We start from the raw sequence: 17783 nt of genomic DNA on the forward strand, positions 1-17783 counted from the left end.
AAAGGCTTCGCTTTACTTTAATAGTCCCTCTATCTTGCTCTAAGTAAAACCAGTATGTAGTATGCAGTATGTAGGCAGCGGCGTAACTAGGAGAGGCAGGGCCCCATAACAGGCTTCTGAATGGGGCCCCTCTTCCCACTTCAAAAATACTTGTGTGAGTTACACACCATACATTGTATACATACACACACAGCATATATACATCACATATATGTACTATGTTCAGCATAATATGTATATAATGGTGCACATCCTCCACTTTTTTATTTTGTTAGGTCAGATGATGGGGCCCCTGACACTGTGGGCCCCATAGCAGCTGCTATAGCTGCTACCACTGTATGTAGGGCTGCTCAGGGTTGTAGGAGGAAAGTAGATCCTTACATCTGCCATAATTTTTTCCATTTGCCCTGGGGGAATATCCTCACACTGCTGTTCTCTCTGCTTTCTGAATTGACCTACTGTAAATTCCTTTTAAAAGCTGTTTCGGGCTCCTAGTTGAGTACTACAGCAGTCACTATACATGGGAACTGCAGAGAGTTCGATGCAGAGAACTAAGAGCACAGTAGTGTGAGGATGCGCCCCCAGGGGACTTGCTGAAACTAACCTGTATTATAAATCCAATTTTCACAGTCCAGTTGTTTGCCTTATTATCTATGTTGATGCCAGTTTTGCCATGCTCATGCCCATACCCTACATACACCATCACCGACCTGCAGTTATACATATTAGATATTCCTTCCTCCTTTGCAGATCATATAAATAGTCCTTTTAGGAACTGATATAATAGTAGAGCAGGAAGAAGACACCATCCGCACAATACGGGCATTGTTGCACAATTTTGTAATTGGAGGGGTGCAGTGCCTGCTGGCACATTGTGACAAACTTTCTTTTCACTCTTTGCATTGCTCCCTTGTAACAGTCTAGGAGTGCAGTGTGGCCTCTGGTATCTTGCACAGAGGGGGCGGTTTTTAATGCATTTTGAGGGCTTAAAGGGGTTGTCCACTTTCAGCAAATAATCAATATTGTTTGCGTAAGGAAAAGTTATAACATTTTTCCAATATCAATTCCTCACAGATTCTAGATCTCTGCTTGCTGTCATCCTATAGGAAGCCTCTCTGTTTACTTCTAGTGGATAGCAATCTGTCCATGGTCTTGTGATGGACAGGCAGGTGCACGAGCCCTTCGTATCATGCTGAGTAATGGGAGCTGTGGGATACTAACAGCTTGTGCACCTACCTCTTAATCACAAGACCATGGACAAATTTCTATCCACTGGAAGTAAAAACAGAAGCTTTTTATAACAGGACAGCAAGCAGAGATATAGGAAACAGTGAGGAATTTATACAGAAAGTTTATTAGAGAATTGTATAACTTTTCCTTACACAAACCATAGCAATTATTTGCTGAAAGTGGACAATCCCTTTAAATGGGCTTTAATCGTCATAGACACTTAGCCTGATCACCTGCGAGAGCACACCACTGGGATAACTAGCAAGCAGGAGAATGGGAGCCTCATTCCCTCCATATAGAAGTAGCACATGCATGAGTACACATGCTTAAAGAGGATCTTTCACCATCTCACTTATTTGGAGATTAGTTTAGGGACTTCTACACAGATTCAGGGGCACTTTGAATTTTCTTTCTAGCCCCCACAGTTGCTGAGATATCAGTCCCAATATCTGACCATTATAATCCTCTCTGCTGTCAGAGAGGAGGTGCTGACAAGTATAAGATAATCATAACACACGCCCCCTCCTCTACTCAATCTCCTCTCAGACAGTGAAGAGGTTTATAATAGTCAGATATTTTTACTGATATCTCATCAACCGTGGGGTCTAGAGAGAAAATTCAAAGTGCCCCCGAAACTCCATAGCAGCCCCTCTAGCATGATATGCTATTCTCCACATGTGTGAAGTGGTGAAAAGTCTTCTTTAAACAGTACTCTGTGTGATGTTTAATTGTTATCCCCTATAAGAAGGGGATAAAAATCTGATTAGGTGAGGGTCCCATACCCACTAATGAAGGGAGTGGCTGTTTTATTGTAGGTCCTATTATCTACAAGAGTGCTAGCAATTTTTGCTGCTTCCATAGTATTGAATAATGCGAAAATAAGGAGCTCGACCTGAGTTCCATCAATTACCGAAAATCGAAACCCCATTTCCCTGAACTATAATAGTCTTGGCAGTTGGATCCCAACTGTGCCATGGATAGGTGATATAAATAAAACTTGCCAAAATCTCTTTTTTTTTACTTTTTATTTGGCCATCTCCTGCACCCTGAAAGAGCTACTGAAGCAGCAGGGGTAATCGGGATCCTCAGGACAGAGTCTGAGTCGGAGGTGGGGGTAATCCAGTTTTGACGTAGACATTGGTCCCATTGCTGGGACAAGTATATCCCTTAAATGACATATCCAGTGATCCTACAGTTCTTATGATTTCGGTCCCCCCCTACTACATATTCTTCTCTATTAGAGGATTTTTAGCATTTTCTATTGTGACTTCAGCTTCTGGCATTGACTGTGGTAGTCTGAAAATGCGAAACGTGTCTATTCTCTCAATTAAGGCTCAAGTTGCTTGATTCGGGACCATGTGATAGTCATTATAGGGTTACTTTTTGTCCATACACTGGAGCCAGGGGCGTAACTAGGAGAGGCAGGGCCTCATTCCAGACTTCTAAATGGGGCCCCTTAACCCCTCAGAAAATGCACATCCTCCATTCTTTAGTGCGTCAGGTCCAATTACAGGGCCCCCTGACAATTCGGGCCCCATAGCAGCTGCTATGGCTGCTACCGCTGTAGTTACGCCCCTGACTGGAACATCAATTTTTCCATTGGATATCTTCTGACTGTAGAAATTTCCAGCTAGATATTCCGTTTCGATGCTTCTACTTTCTTATATTTCCTGATACAGTTTTCCATTAGGTTCGGCTTCCAGTTGGATATTATTATGGTGTGGACTTTGGCCGCTCCTAGCACTTAGTTATAATGGATACTTGTTGCCATGACTACTCTCTGTTTTCAAGTTTTATTGCAAAATTTTCTTTGTTTTCATCTAAGGCGACACGGAAAGGAAAAACTTGTAAATTGAAATCACGTTTCCTCCTGTACACGAGGCCGGGCCCTGTGGAGTCTATGGGGGAGACTTTTCAGAAGTGTCTTAGAGCAGAACTGTTCAAATTGCCCATGGCAACCAATCAGAGATCAGCTTTCATTTTCCCACAGCTGTTTATAACATGAAAACTGAGTTTTGATTGGTTGCCATGAGCAACTAGAACAGTTTTCCTCAGACACCATTGATAAATCTCCCCCATTATGTTTCTATTTTACTAGGTTCTGCAGTTTACAGGCGGGAGAGGGAGGGAGATTTATTAGAAGTGTCTGAGAGCAGAACTGTTCTAGTTGGCCATTGCAACCAATCAGAGCTCAGCTTTCATTTTCCACAGAACAGTTTTACCGTAGACACTTCTGATAAATCTCCCCTTAGGTGTCTGCTATATGATGTTATGAAAATTATGGAGCTGGAGGGGGGTTCCCATAGCTGCAGCCGTCACAATGTACATGTTATCATCACTCCCGGTCCAAAGGGATCAGATGCCATAGAGACACAGGGAGACCCTCTTGAGAGGAATCATTTTTTACTATAAATATTGGTAGTTTTTTTATTTCACGAAATGACCTTGTCGTTTTAATCTACAAACCGAATAAGAAAAGGATTCCAGCACTTCCATAAAGTGTAGAAAAAATTTGGTAAAAAAAAAATTTACAAAAATTTTTTAAAAAATCAGCAAAGAACTGATGCACACAATGACATGGACAAAAACAAAAATGACAAGACAACAAACAAAAAAAAGGTGTCATGTTTCAGACTTGAGGAAGGACTAAAAATGTAGGAAAAGCGTCACCTACTTTTTATTGTCCTGTGGTTTTTTTTTTTTTTTTCCGTCCCTGTCATAAAAAACATTTGCTAAATAATTTTTTGAAATAAACATGTAAATTTATTTATTTTTTTTTCCATGTTTTTGGAAGTGCTGGTAGATGGTAGATTTGCTTGTACATGGAATTAATTACCGGTACCTGGTTGGCCATATCTGTGATTTGTTAATTTTTTTTTTTTGGTGCACCCCATGAATTGAATTTTTATTTTCTTGTATATTCCTGTCCTTTGTCCCCTTGCTTGATTTTTTTTTTGTATGTCCGGCATCTAAGTCTCCGAAAATTCCTAGTCTATCAAAATACAAAAAAGATGATCCCATACGTTTTACATTGTAATGAAAAAAAAAATTGCAAATGTCTGAATCGACCCTTTTTTTTTGTTATTACACCACACCTACATAATTTAATAAAAAGTAACCAAAGACTCATACGCTCCCCAAAATTGTATAGATGAAAACGTCCACTCATCCCGCAGAAAGTGACACCTTACCCAGGTCTGTACAATGAAGTTTGAAAAAGTTATGGGTATCAGAAGAAAAAAAATATACAGCAATTTTTAAATTTATTATTATTTTTTTGACATTTTCCTTTTTGGTTTTGCTTCATTTTGAATTTTTTGGAGCTTCCCCAGTACATCGCATTGAATATTATATGGTGCCGCTAAATAGTTCAAATACTTATGCTGATAACAAGCCCTCATATAGCATATATGAAAATATAAAAAAGTTATGGCAAAAAACGTAAATGCTGAAAATGGAAAAGGGCTGTGGCGGCAAAGGGTTAAAAGTGGCCATGAGCCAAGACAATTTGAAACCCAAAATTACTAGTCCGTAACGACCTGTAGTTGGATTAGTGTCCCAAATCGCCCTGTCAGGTTCCCTTTAAGAATGGTGGGGCTAAAAGTTTTTAATTTTTTGTCCAAAGAAAGTTGGCTGCACCTGTAGGCCATATCCTTCGATTTTGGTGGGCTCTTCTGACTACGCCTACAGGATGTATCCAAAGAGGGAGGATTGATTGAGCATGTCAGATTTTGATATGTCTGATCATCAGTAGACAACATATTTCTGAAAGATACAAGAAGACCCCATCTCCCCATACAGATCATATATCTAATGTCTATAGGTTCTTGTGTTTGAGACCTTTTGGACAATGTCTACAGCATTTATCCACGGTAGAAGGATTGAGCATGTCGTATTATGCCTGATCGCCAGAAATTTGACATTTTTGAAGAGATACCAGCATTCAATACCGATTAGACTTCTTCTATGTAATGTTTATAGGCTCTCGTGTTTGTAACTTTTTGCGTAGGTCTACAGCTTGGAAGAAGGATTGCACATGTCACATTTCCATATGTCTGATCATTGGGAGATGGCAACTTTCATGGTGGGACACCCTCCCCCACCACCATACAGATTAGACTTTCATCTAATCGTTATAATCTCTTGTGTTGGAGACCTTCTCACTATTTCTACAGCATGTATCCATGGAAGAAGTATCGGACATGTCACATTTCAATATGTCTGATCATTAGAAGATGGCAATATTCAGAAAGAGGCAGTAAATTCTAGATTAGGTTAGATTAGACTTCTGTATAATGTCTATAGGCTCTCGTATTCGAGACCGTCTGATGTGTCTATAGCATGTATCCATGGAAGAATGATCAAGCATGTCACATTTTAATATGTCTGATCATTAGGAGACGGCAATATTATGAGACGGCAATATGTCACATTTCCATATGTCTGATCATTGGGAGATGGCAACATTCAGGAAGAGGTGGGACACCCCTACATACTTATTAGACATTTATTGAATATCTATAGACTATCATGTTCGAGACCTGATTGTGTTTACAGCATGTATCCATGGAAGAAGGATCAAGCATGTCACATTACAATGGGGCAGATTTACTTACCCGGTCCATTCGCGATCCAGCGGCGCGTTCTCTGCGGTGGATTCGGGTCTTCCGGCGATTCACTAAGGCAGTTCCTCCGACATCCACCAAGTGTCGCTGCTGCGCTGAAATCTGCCGAGGTCCGCGGGAGTTCACGATCCGTTGCTGGGTGAAGGTAAGCGTGTGTCCCGCAACACTTTTTTTTTTATATGTGGCGGTTTCTCCGAATTCATCAGGTTTTTGTTCGACCACGCCCGCCGATTTCCGTTGCATGCATTCCGGTACCGATGCGCCACAACCCGATCGCGTGCGCCAAAAACCCGGGGCAATTCAGCAAAAATCGCGCAAATCGGGCCCTTAGTAAATGACCCCCAATATGTCTGATCATCAGGGGTCTGTAAGGTTTGAAGAAACTCAGAAAGAGGCGGAAGCCCCGTCCTCCCCCCGCCATTTATGATCTATAGGATTTTATATTTGTGACTCCCCAGATTGCGCTAATGCGGTAATCTCGCTTTACGTTCCTGGTGCCTCAGCTCTTTTATATCCTGCAGTGCAATTTTTTTTAATAAGTCCCAGTTGTTCTTCTTCAGCCTCTTTACATATGGCAATGAGGACTTTACACTTTACTTCGTGACAAAGACTCATGAAACCAAACACAATTTTTTTTTTATTTTATGTTTTTTTTTTTTTTTTTTTTTTAGCCTGATAAAGGGTGGAAATTTTTAGTCGCCTAGAGGTCACATATGTAGAATGTGGGGTGGAGTGACAAACTGGTTGTGCAACAGCTAAAGTGTCCGACAGCGTCCCCCGCAGCCCTGGATGAGACCAAAGGTTACGCAAATATGAGGCGGTGGCACGAAGCAGGTTCAGGATCGGATCAGGTGTTTTTTTTAATTTATTGTCATTTGTGAAACTCATCTGTCTTTCCTGTGGCTTCTATGGTGTATTAATTTTATTAATTTGCCAGAGATCATTAAGAGAACCTTTATGCACAGAGCTAAGAGAACAAGAGAGTGAGGACACCCCCCTCCAGTCTTTTCTGTGATATAGATCCATTTTCACAGTCCTGCTGCTACTAACAACCCCAAATTTTTGCATCATTTGAAAGGCATTGTTCAACTGATTCTGATACTGTGATTTTCTCTGTAGTCCCCAACCTTCACATGTAATCAGTGTCATTATTTCTGCTTTTCTAATTTCAGATGGGCGGAGTAAGATTGTCTGCTCCATCCTAGAACCACCCACTTGACAGTACAGAGACCAATTTCCTTATTGAGTTCCAAAACTATTATAAATAGGCCATTTTCTTTTAAATGGGTGATCTCGGTGGACATTAAAGAGGTTGGCCACTTTATTTTATGTTTTTTGTACATGGGGATGGGGCAGGATATTATGGGGATGAGGGATAAGAGGATAAGAGGTCAGGAGGCCACAAAAGTAAAGGTAGGTTGAAATTAAAGAGGGGTTATTATATGTTGCTGAGTTGCATTAGGGGGTATTATATGGGTCCATAGGGGTGCTGGCCACAGGAAGTGACCTAATACCAAAAGCTGGGAGGTGTGCTTTACATATCAAGAAAGTGGGTCAGAACTTTTAATATTAGTAAATTACCTAATTTCCTGCCCCCCCCTCCCACACTTACACACACAGTATAAAAACATGAGGTAAAGTGGAAAACCCCTTTAACCCTTCATGAACAAGACCTATATACACGTCCTTACGCTGCAAAGTGTGTATGTAGAAGGCTCACTGCCTGACAACAGTCCAGTCAGTTAACTTGTTAGGTGTCGCGGTCAGGTTTGCATGGGTGTCATACTTGTTCCCATCAGTGTCCCCCATGAGCTTTCCGAGGCTCCCTGCCCTGTCATTCATTTATAGTTGTATTGTGGGATATTGTATGAATTAACAATTTGTCCCAGAGATAACAAGCCCCGTATGTCTCTGTCACTGCAAAAAGTTATAGGATAGGAGGAAAAAAGAAATGCCAAAAATGTAAGTTGATGCCGTATCAAGGGTTAAAGCCCCCCCCCAACAGAATTGCTGAAGTACAGAAACACTTCTAGTAAGTTTCCATGTTCTCCTCGCCTCCGCAGCAGATCTTTCGAGTAGTTTCCAGCACAAGTAGCCCCATCCAGAATCGGCAGGACCTGCAGGAGGGGTCGGATATTCCATGAGAGGACATTTTGTATCAATAAGGAAGAAAGAAAAAGTTACGATAAAGTTTTGTCTTCCCTTTTGAATGTGTCTTCGTACACGAGTCTCCTGACAGAATGGAGAGTGACGGGTCGCGGTGACCCAGCAAATGCAGAGAGCCCGGGCTGATGTAATAGATGTGGAGATAACACTGTGTATAGGATTGGAGGATCCATAGTCCAGGTGCAAACGTTCCTCAGAAGTCATGACAACCCTTCTAAGTAAGGGATCTACTCCCCCCCCCCCCCTCTACATCTGGTACCGGATACAGACAATCTACTGTCGTTATAGGAAATAGTGATTGTTAAAGGTCCTAATTTGCAGATCAGTGGGGGACCCAACAGATCACTAGAACAGGGGGTCCGATGTACCCCCGTCGAACACCTTGTCGCTCTCTTAGATGAGCAGCGCAGCCGGCTGTACATGGCCTGTTCATCTCTATGGGTACATCGGACCCCCCATTTTCATGATCTGTCAGGTCTCATCTTATTCAGCAAGTTAGGCCTGATCCTGTGGATAGGACCTAACATATTTCATATTAAACCCCTTTAAGGGGAACCTGTCACCAGGTTTTACCCCATTAAATTGCCACTAAATTAATGTGTGATAGTCTCCTAATCCATATATTTAATCATATTAAATGTAAATACATACTGCTGAGCTACTGTAATGTTTGATGTAAGGTGCTGAATTACTGTATCTAATCTTATGTATCTAATCCTTTGTTTACTGCCTATTATGGTAGGTCTATAGAGAGGCAAGATAAAGGGATCGTCCAGTACAATATAATTATGGGTAAAGTGGATGTACAAGGAACCAGTAGAACAATAATTGCATACCGTTGGTCACATTAGTCCACCCTGAAAAGTTCATAATTATATATTGTTACCAAAACTAAAAGTTTGCCCTACAAAAAACAAGCCCTTATAGTTTGCCCTACAAAAAACAAGCCCTTATAGTTTGCCCTGCAAAAAACGAGCCCTTGTAGTTTGCCCTGCAAAAAACGAGCCCTTGTAGTTTGCCCTGCAAAAAACGAGCCCTTGTAGTTTGCCCTGCAAAAAACGAGCCCTTGTAGTTTGCCCTGCAAAAAATGAGCCCTTGTAGTTTGCCCTGCAAAAAACGAGCCCTTGTAGTTTGCCCTGCAAAAAACGAGCCCTTGTAGTTTGCCCTGCAAAAAACGAGCCCTTGTAGTTTGCCCTGCAAAAAACGAGCCCTTGTAGTTTGCCCTGCAAAAAACGAGCCCTTGTAGTTTGCCCTGCAAAAAACGAGCCCTTATAGTTTGCCCTGCAAAAAACGAGCCCTTATAGTTTGCCCTGCAAAAAACGAGCCCTTATAGTTTGCCCTGCAAAAAACGAGCCCTTATAGTTTGCCCTGCAAAAAAACAAGCCCTTATAGTTTGCCCTGCAAAAAACCAGCCCTTATAGTTTGCCCTGCAGAAAACAAGCCCTTATAGTTTGCCCTGCAAAAAACAAGCCTTTATAGTTTGCCCTGCAAAAAACAAGCCTTTATAGTTTGCCCTGCAAAAAACAAGCCTTTATAGTTTGCCCTACGAAAAAACAAGCCCTTATAGTTTGCCCTACGAAAAAACAAGCCCTTATAGTTTGCCCTACGAAAAAACAAGCCCTTATAGTTTGCCCTGCAAAAAACAAGCCCTTATAGTTTTCCCTGCAAAAAACGAGCCCTTATAGTTTTCCCTGCAAAAAACAAGCCCTTATAGTTTTCCCTGCAAAAAACAAGCCCTTATAGTTTGCCCTGCAAAAAACGAGCCCTTATAGTTTGCCCTGCAAAAAACGAGCCCTTATAGTTTGCCCTGCAAAAAACGAGCCCTTATACTGCTGTGGTGACAGAGACTAATAAAGTTATGTTTTATTTTTTCAAATGGTTTGATAGAAAAACAGAAAACACAGAACATCTAATTGCTGACATTTGAATCCTCAACGTTATGTAGATTAGCATAACCCCGCCTCCTGAGCTGCATTTAATGCTATAGATGGTCGCAATTATAATAATTACAATATTCATCGTTCTCTCCATCCCCGGGCAGACGCAGATGGGCAGAGGACATTTTTCTATTTTCGGATATGATTTCGGAATATCTTTAACTGAAATGACTGGATATCAAATTCTCTAATGAATGTGTCTCCGTGATGAACCAGTTCTGACGACTAATTATAGAAGCATTTACATTTATTTCTGGAAATCGTATCCTCCCATAATGAGTCTCTTTATTATGAAGGGACATAAATCACGAGTGATGTTAAAGGGATCGTTTCTGCCAAATTTCCGTGCTGGCCGACTCTGCTCAGATCCAGACCCGTCCAGATTACTAGCCAAGGCACAATCTAAAATCCTAGAAGAAAAAACGGGTTCATTTCCTAGGAAATCCTTTTGAGGGTGGAGCTTAATTTATCGTTTTGTTCCAATGTGGGCGGAGTCCACTGCTCCAGCTAGTTGTCTTACAATTCATTTGGTGGAGAGAAAGGGATATGACTCAACTGCTGGGAATTTCAGAGAAGTTTCCTTTATATATTTCTCAACTGTAGTAGTTATTAAAATGAACTGAAGGAATTAAAGGGATTTTCCATAAATATGGAGTGGGATGGGAAAAGAAGACTTGGCTCTTGGTTCTTTTATTACACCATGTACTTCTGTGTTTTCAGGCTTGTGTCTGATTGGAAGTTCTGGGGGATCACATGACTTGCTTCATCCAATGAGTGGACTCCTCTGACCATGGGACAACACAAGGAGTGAAGGAAGTGATACCTCGTTGTCCGAGGAGGTAACTCATTGGATACAATGGGGCAGATTTACTTACCCGGTCCATTCGCGATCCAGCAGTACGTTCTCTGTGGAGGATTCGGGTTCTGCCGGGATTCACTAAGGCAGTTCCCCCAATGCCCACTAGGTGTCGCTGCTGCGCTGAATTCCGTCAGAGTGCACTGAACTTCACCAAGCCAGGCCGGGTACAGGTAAGCGCGTGTCAAGCGACACACATTTTTTTTTTATAAAAAACAGTGGTTTCTCCGATTCCAACTGGTTTTCCGATGGCCACTCCCCCGATTTCCGGCGCGTGCGTGCCGGCGCTGATGCGCCACACTCCGATCACGTGCGTCAAAATCCCGGGGCTATTCAGGGAAAAAACGGTAATATTTGGGTAAAACGACGTAAAAAACCCCATTCGGACCCTTGTTAAATGACCCCCAATGTGTCCCATGTCCCCCTGGAACAACCCAAAATCCACTACTGAAACGAAGTGGGAACCCAAGAGGCAGAATGAGGTAAGTAAGTGTACTTTTTTATTTTTTTTATCTTGCATCCTATACTGTGGTTATTTTATTGCTTTAGTATAAGTTTTTATACTCCCTGCAATGCAAAACTTTTATCCTCAGACCCATTTCACCCATTTTTTTTCTTTCTCTGGAGGACTTCTTGTCTCCATACATAACAAGGACAGACATTCAGTTGGTCCATGTAGTGCTTTATTCTTCCTGCGGGGGCAGTGCAGGGAAATGAAACACTGATTACAGCTGAATCCACAAGTACCAGTGGCAGGATAGTGAGAGAGAAAAACTATCTTCAGGGAGATGTTCTTGTAAAATGTGATTCAACTGGATGTAAAATGTGTGCAATAAGTAGGGGGCAAGAGTGTCCCCCTCAATTACAGGTTGGCAGTAGAAGGAGACCAACTTCCCATCCTTTTGCTAGTGGCTGTGTCTGGCATTGCAAGTCTGTTACTTTCCACTTGAGTAGGACTGTGTTCCTATAGGTACACGGCAGAGCCTTGTTGCCTTTGGCCTAAATTTTGGTGTCCTGTCCAAAAATCGTCCCTCATTGTATGTAGACATCTAGAACCCCTGTAATGTTGGGTAGTATAGACAGTATAACATACAAATTATTAATGACTTTATACCTTCTCCAGGTTCACAAAGAATCTGTCCCCGGACAAAATCAATCTCAGCACCCTTAAAGGAGAAGGTCAGCTGACCAACCTAGAACTTGATGAAGATGTACTGCAGAACATGCTGGACTTACCGACCTGGCTCGCCATCAACAAGGTCTTCTGCAACAAAGCTGCTATTCGAGTGAGTCCACGATCAGTTGTATCATTGCCTTCAACAGAAGGTCTTAGGAGAGAACTGTGTCCACCTTTGACCACTTTTGGTTTAGTTTAGGAAAAAATTTGTGGTTCGTTTAAAGGGCTTCTCCCACCAAACAAGTTAGGCCCTATCCACAGGATACTGCCTAACTTGCTGATCTGTGGGGGTCTCATCAATGAAGCCCCTACAGATCACAAGAACGAGGGGTCAGATTGGCTCCTGGGTATCTCTCAGACCCCTCGTCGCTCCCCGAGATAAATGGAGCAGACGGAGCCATGTCTGTTCTGCACCTGTCATCTCCATGGAACTGACGGCTATTGCCGAGCAATGAAGGGTCTCCTGGAGGTACCTGGGACCCCATCATACCCCTCGTTCTGGTGATCTGTGCAGGTCTCCTCACTGAGATCCCCACTAATCATCAAGTTAGGCCCTATCCTGTGGCTAGGGCTGAGTTGTTTGGTGGGAGAAGCCCTTTAAGGTTCTCGACCAGCAATGTAAGAAATGTTTGGTAGTTTCATCTATGGGAGTGCCTCACCACCCTTGGTGATCAATTTGGCAATGAGCTGAGGTTTGACCACCATCAAACCCTAAGGTTTGTTGGTGGTCATGTTCTACCAGCTTTTGCACCTAGACTACCTAGAGTGTACATACATCTCAGCTTTCTTAATCTACTCTATTATCTGACATTTACTTATATATTGTTTTTACCTTTTTATTTTGCAGATACCATGGACCAAGCTGAAGACTCACCCAATCACTCTGGTTGGTTTATCATCTATAATATCACAATAACTTGTCAATTGATTGGCTTCCATCTTCCATGACTCCAAGGCCAATCATAGGGTCAGCTGTATATTCATCAACTCAGTTGTCAGTGGGCGGTACTCATAACCAAACCACACCCACAGCAGTAAAAAAATGGCAAATTTGCAATTTAAAAACTATACACCACAGAATCTAGATGTTTCATCATCACTTATGTCCATTCAACAGTGGGTAGAGTAGAATGTGAGGTTCCCTGGTAGAAGGTGTTTATTTTACCTGCACTGCCTCCAGAGGAAAAATTGAGTATTACACATTGACCTAAAATATATGAGCTACTGAATAGAGATGAGTGGACCCAACATCCAGGTTCGGCACTCGGTTTCAACCGCCCGACCCGGGCGTATTTAGTGGGCGAACGGCTTATTCGGCAAGTGAACCCTAGCTACTAGCCATTGCTAGGATTGAACAGGGAGAGTGTGAAGGTAATTCAATGACAAGTTCTGTATTTACTCTTCCCCGATTCAGGGACGTCGCCGTTACTAGTGATCAATATTTAAAGATTGAGATTGTATTCATGTTCTTTATTCTTCAGTCCCTAGATAAAGTCATAATGGAAATGAGCACATGTGAGGAGCCCCGCGCCTGTAACGGACCTTCTCCTCTGGTGACGGCTTCTGGACAGAGGTGAGTCGTCACAGTGTTCATCCACAACACCCATGTGTTTTCTTTATATTGGGGTTTTTAGGCGAGAGGATTAGGCTCCAGAAGAAAATTGGTTCTCTGGTTGCCATCATTTAGAGGTAGCTACCCTATTAAATCAAAACCTGACCCTTTTTTATGCCTTTCAGTTTTCTCATCTGTATTTGCGTTGCCCATTTGACTATATAACCTCTAGAAGAAAGCTTGTTCTTTAGTGGCACCAGTTAGTCAGCGACCCTATAATATCACTCTGACCGTTTTCTGTGCCTTAACCCCTTCCCGACGCGCGCCGTACGCCGGGTCCCCGCGGGCCGAGCCCTCTCCATAGCCGGTAAGTCTTTGCTGCATATTGCAGCAAAGGCTTAGCGGTAACACCCGCGATCGGTGACGTCACGGGGAGCGGCGATCCGTCGCCATGGTAGCCTCGGGTGTTCCGAATACCCGAGGCTACTTCGTTTTAACCCATGCATTACAATGTGCTAATTGCACATTGTAATGAATGGGGAGTAAAATCCACATATACTGCCATACAGTAGTATGGCAGTATATGATAGGATGAATCAGACTACCTAGGGTTAAAGTACCCTAGGGAGTCAGAAAAATAGTAAAAGTAAAAAAAAAAAAAAAAAATTATAATAAAAAAAACCTAAAAATTCAAATCGCCCCCCTTTCCTTAAAACTGATATAAATATAAATAAACAGTAAAAATCATAAACACATTAGGTATCGCCGCATCCGAAAATGCCCGATCTATCACAAAATGATAACGGTTTTTCACTGCGTTTAACACCGTAACGGAAAATAGTGTCCAAAGTCGAAAATGGCATTTTTTTGCCATTTTGAAAAATATAAAAAAATTAATAAAAAGTGATCAAAAGATCGCACAGTCCCAAAAATTATAGCAATGAAAACGCCATCAAAATTCGCAAAAAATTACACCACCCACAGCTCCGTACACCAAAGTATGAAAAAGTTATTGGCACAAGAAGATGGCAAAATAAAAAAAATATATTTTGTACAGGAGGTTTTAATTTTTTTAAATGTATGAAAACATTATAAAACCTATACAAATTTGGTATCCACGTGATCGTACCGACCCATAGAATAAAGTAGACTTGTCATTTGGGACGCAGAGTGAAAGCTGTAAAATCCAAGCCCACAAGAAAACACTGCAAATGTGGTTTTTCACCATTTTTACTGCATTTGGAATTTTTTTTCCCGCTTCCCAGTACACGCCATGGAATATTAAATACTGTTACTATGAAGTGCAATTTGTTACGCAGAAAATAAGCCATAACACAGCTCTACCTAGGGTTAAAGTACCCTAGGGAGTCAGAAAAATAGTAAAAGTAAAAAAAAAAAAAAAATTATAATAAAAAAAAACCTAAAAATTCAAATCGCCCCCCTTTCCTTAAAACTGATATAAATATAAATAAACAGTAAAAATCATAAACACATTAGGTATCGCCGCATCCGAAAATGCCCGATCTATCACAAAATGATAACGGTTTTTCACTGCGTTTAACACCGTAACGGAAAATAGTGTCCAAAGTCGAAAATGGCATTTTTTTGCCATTTTGAAAAATATAAAAAAAATTAATAAAAAGTGATCAAAAGATCGCACAGTCCCAAAAATTATAGCAATGAAAACGCCATCAAAATTCGCAAAAAATTACACCACCCACAGCTCCGTACACCAAAGTATGAAAAAGTTAATGGCACAAGAAGATGGCAAAATAAAAAAAATATATTTTGTACAGGAGGTTTTAATTTTTTTAAATGTATGAAAACATTATAAAACCTATACAAATTTGGTATCCACGTGATCGTACCGACCCATAGAATAAAGTAGACTTGTCATTTGGGACGCAGAGTGAAAGCTGTAAAATCCAAGCCCACAAGAAAACGCTGCAAATGTGGTTTTTCACCATTTTTACTGCATTTGGAATTTTTTTATGTAGCTCTTTATGTAGAAAAATATAAACGTTATAGATTTTTGAAGTTGGTGAGTGAAAAATGGAAGTGAAAAAACTAAAAAAGGCCAAGTCGTTAAGGGGTTAAAAGAATTCGAGCATTTTGTTTCCTAATTGCTGCTCACAGTTTACAATGTATTGTCCATAAGCTACTCTCCCTGCAACCAATTCGAGGTAGCTACCCTAAAATAAAAATAAAAAAATCAAAGCCTAACCTTTTTTATGCCTTTGAAGAATGGGAGTCTTCTGATTTCTTTATTTGCAGCACATAGTTGGCTTAATACTATCCATTAGCTATCCTCCACATGCGTGCCCTAGTACCAACAGTTAGTTACTAGCTCAAAATATCAAAGTACAACACGTTTTTATGCCTTAAATGAATGGGGGTCCTTTGTATTTTTACTTGCTGTTCACAGTTTACCTTGTTACTGCCAATTAGCTATCCTCTGAAGAAAACTGGTTCCATGGTTGCCATGAAGTAGAGGTAGCTACCCTACAATATCAAAGTCCCACCCTTTTTTGTGCCTTAAAAAAATACTAGTCTTTTGTTCTTGATTTGCAGCGCACGTTTGACTATGTGCTGTCCATTAGCTATACACCAAAAGAAAATTTGTTCTTTAGTGCAACCAATTAAAGGTAGTTACCCTAAACAATCAAAACCTGACCCTTTTTTTAAGCCTTTGAAGGATGAGAGTCTTCTGATCTTTATTTTCAGCACATAGTTGTCTACAACTACTGTATACTGCTTTAGTACCACCAGCTATCCAAAAGTCCGACCATTTTTGGTACCTTTAAGGAATGGGAGTCCTTTGATCTTTATTTGCTGTTCACAGTCTACCTTATTACTGTCTATTAGGTATCCTCCAGAAGAAATTAAGCTCCTTTTGTGCAACCAATTAGAGGGCGCTATCCTAAAAAAAAAATCAAAGCCTTTTTTGTGCCTTAAGACATATCACTGTACAGTACTGCTCTTTCCAGTGGGGAGATTTTGGTGGATATCTTCCTATGTGGCAAGATCTTTTTAAAGGGTCGGACATTGACTCAGTTGCCTCCAGTGACTGGTGCCCCCAGAGACGGTACCCCCTAGAGCAGGGGTCAGGAACCTTTTTGGCTGAGAGAGCCATGAACTCCACATCTTTTTAAAAAGGTATTCCGTAAGAGCCGTACAATATGCACATGCCCCCAAGTAGATAGGTAGTCCCAGTGTCACGGGTGCCCCTGCAATCTACTTCTCAGATCGCAGGCACACCCATGCCCCTGTATGTGGTGGTGCCCCTTTCCGAGCTCACTCACCTCTCTACGTTCCTGCTCCTGTCCCAGCTGGCCAGCACTGATAGGCACAACCCACTTCCCGGGTGGCTCCCAGCATTCCCCCCCCCCCCCCCCCCCCACACACACACACAGATCTTAGTGCTTCATGCCTATGAGGAAGCTTTCCAAAGTGTTTCCTTCCCAAGTGTTGACCTCCCCTTGTGACCCAGGACCTGTTCCTGATTCTGCTCCTTCGCTGCCAGCCCTGACCTCTTACTCCGTCCCCAACCTGCCGCCTGACTTGACAGTCTACCTGTTCCTGACCAAGAGACTGCCTAGTGATCCTGTACCTTGACCTTGGCTGTCACCATGGACATGTTGTGCCTGTGGAACGACCTGCTGGTACCACGCTGCAGCAAGACCATCCTGCTTTGCGGCTGGCTCTGGTGAAGACCGGGTGCCACTTAGATTCCGGTCCCAGGTGTCTGCTTACATCATCATCCGCTATGGTCCAGGGGGTTCACTACTCCACTCACTACTGGGTCGTACAAAGGATGCAGGCAGCGGTAACATCGCTGCCTGTGTCCTGTGATCAGTCTATGAGACACACAGCAGCCATCACTATTTATTAAAGATCTGCCTGAGAGCCAGATGCAGCCAACAAAAGAGCCATAGGTTCCCTACCCCTGCCCTAGAGTTTTAATCTCTGCTGCGTCTGCGTTACATTGAATAAGATTTTCTTCTTTCACTTGCTCCCTCACACATAACAGAATTTAAAGTATTTCCATGTTTAATGTTGGTTCTAGCTGATCTGTGATGTTTGACATCCCTAATGCAAATATTTAGTAGGATCTTGTCCTCCTCGGTGTAATTGGTTGGTGTTTAACTTGCTAAAACAAACGTGACTGTGAATATTTAAAGGGACGGATACACATACTTGAGCACCGAGGTCCGTGTCAAACAGGGAGGTGTAGTCCTTG

General features: G+C 41.9%; 1 protein-coding gene across 1 annotated transcript in view; it reads left to right on the top strand.

Annotated features, from left to right (window-relative positions):
- The window catches only part of BLTP3B (bridge-like lipid transfer protein family member 3B), a 65946-nt gene that overhangs the window by 8205 nt on the left and 39958 nt on the right, over positions 1–17783 (top strand). The window contains exons 2-4 of the mRNA XM_072145459.1: positions 11938–12100; positions 12839–12877; positions 13473–13564. Coding sequence (XP_072001560.1) covers positions 11938–12100; positions 12839–12877; positions 13473–13564 — 294 coding nt within the window. The remainder of the gene's footprint in view (positions 1–11937; positions 12101–12838; positions 12878–13472; positions 13565–17783) is intronic.

The sequence above is a fragment of the Engystomops pustulosus genome, chromosome 4 (genome assembly GCF_040894005.1).
Source record: "Engystomops pustulosus chromosome 4, aEngPut4.maternal, whole genome shotgun sequence".
NCBI lineage: Eukaryota > Metazoa > Chordata > Amphibia > Anura > Leptodactylidae > Engystomops > Engystomops pustulosus.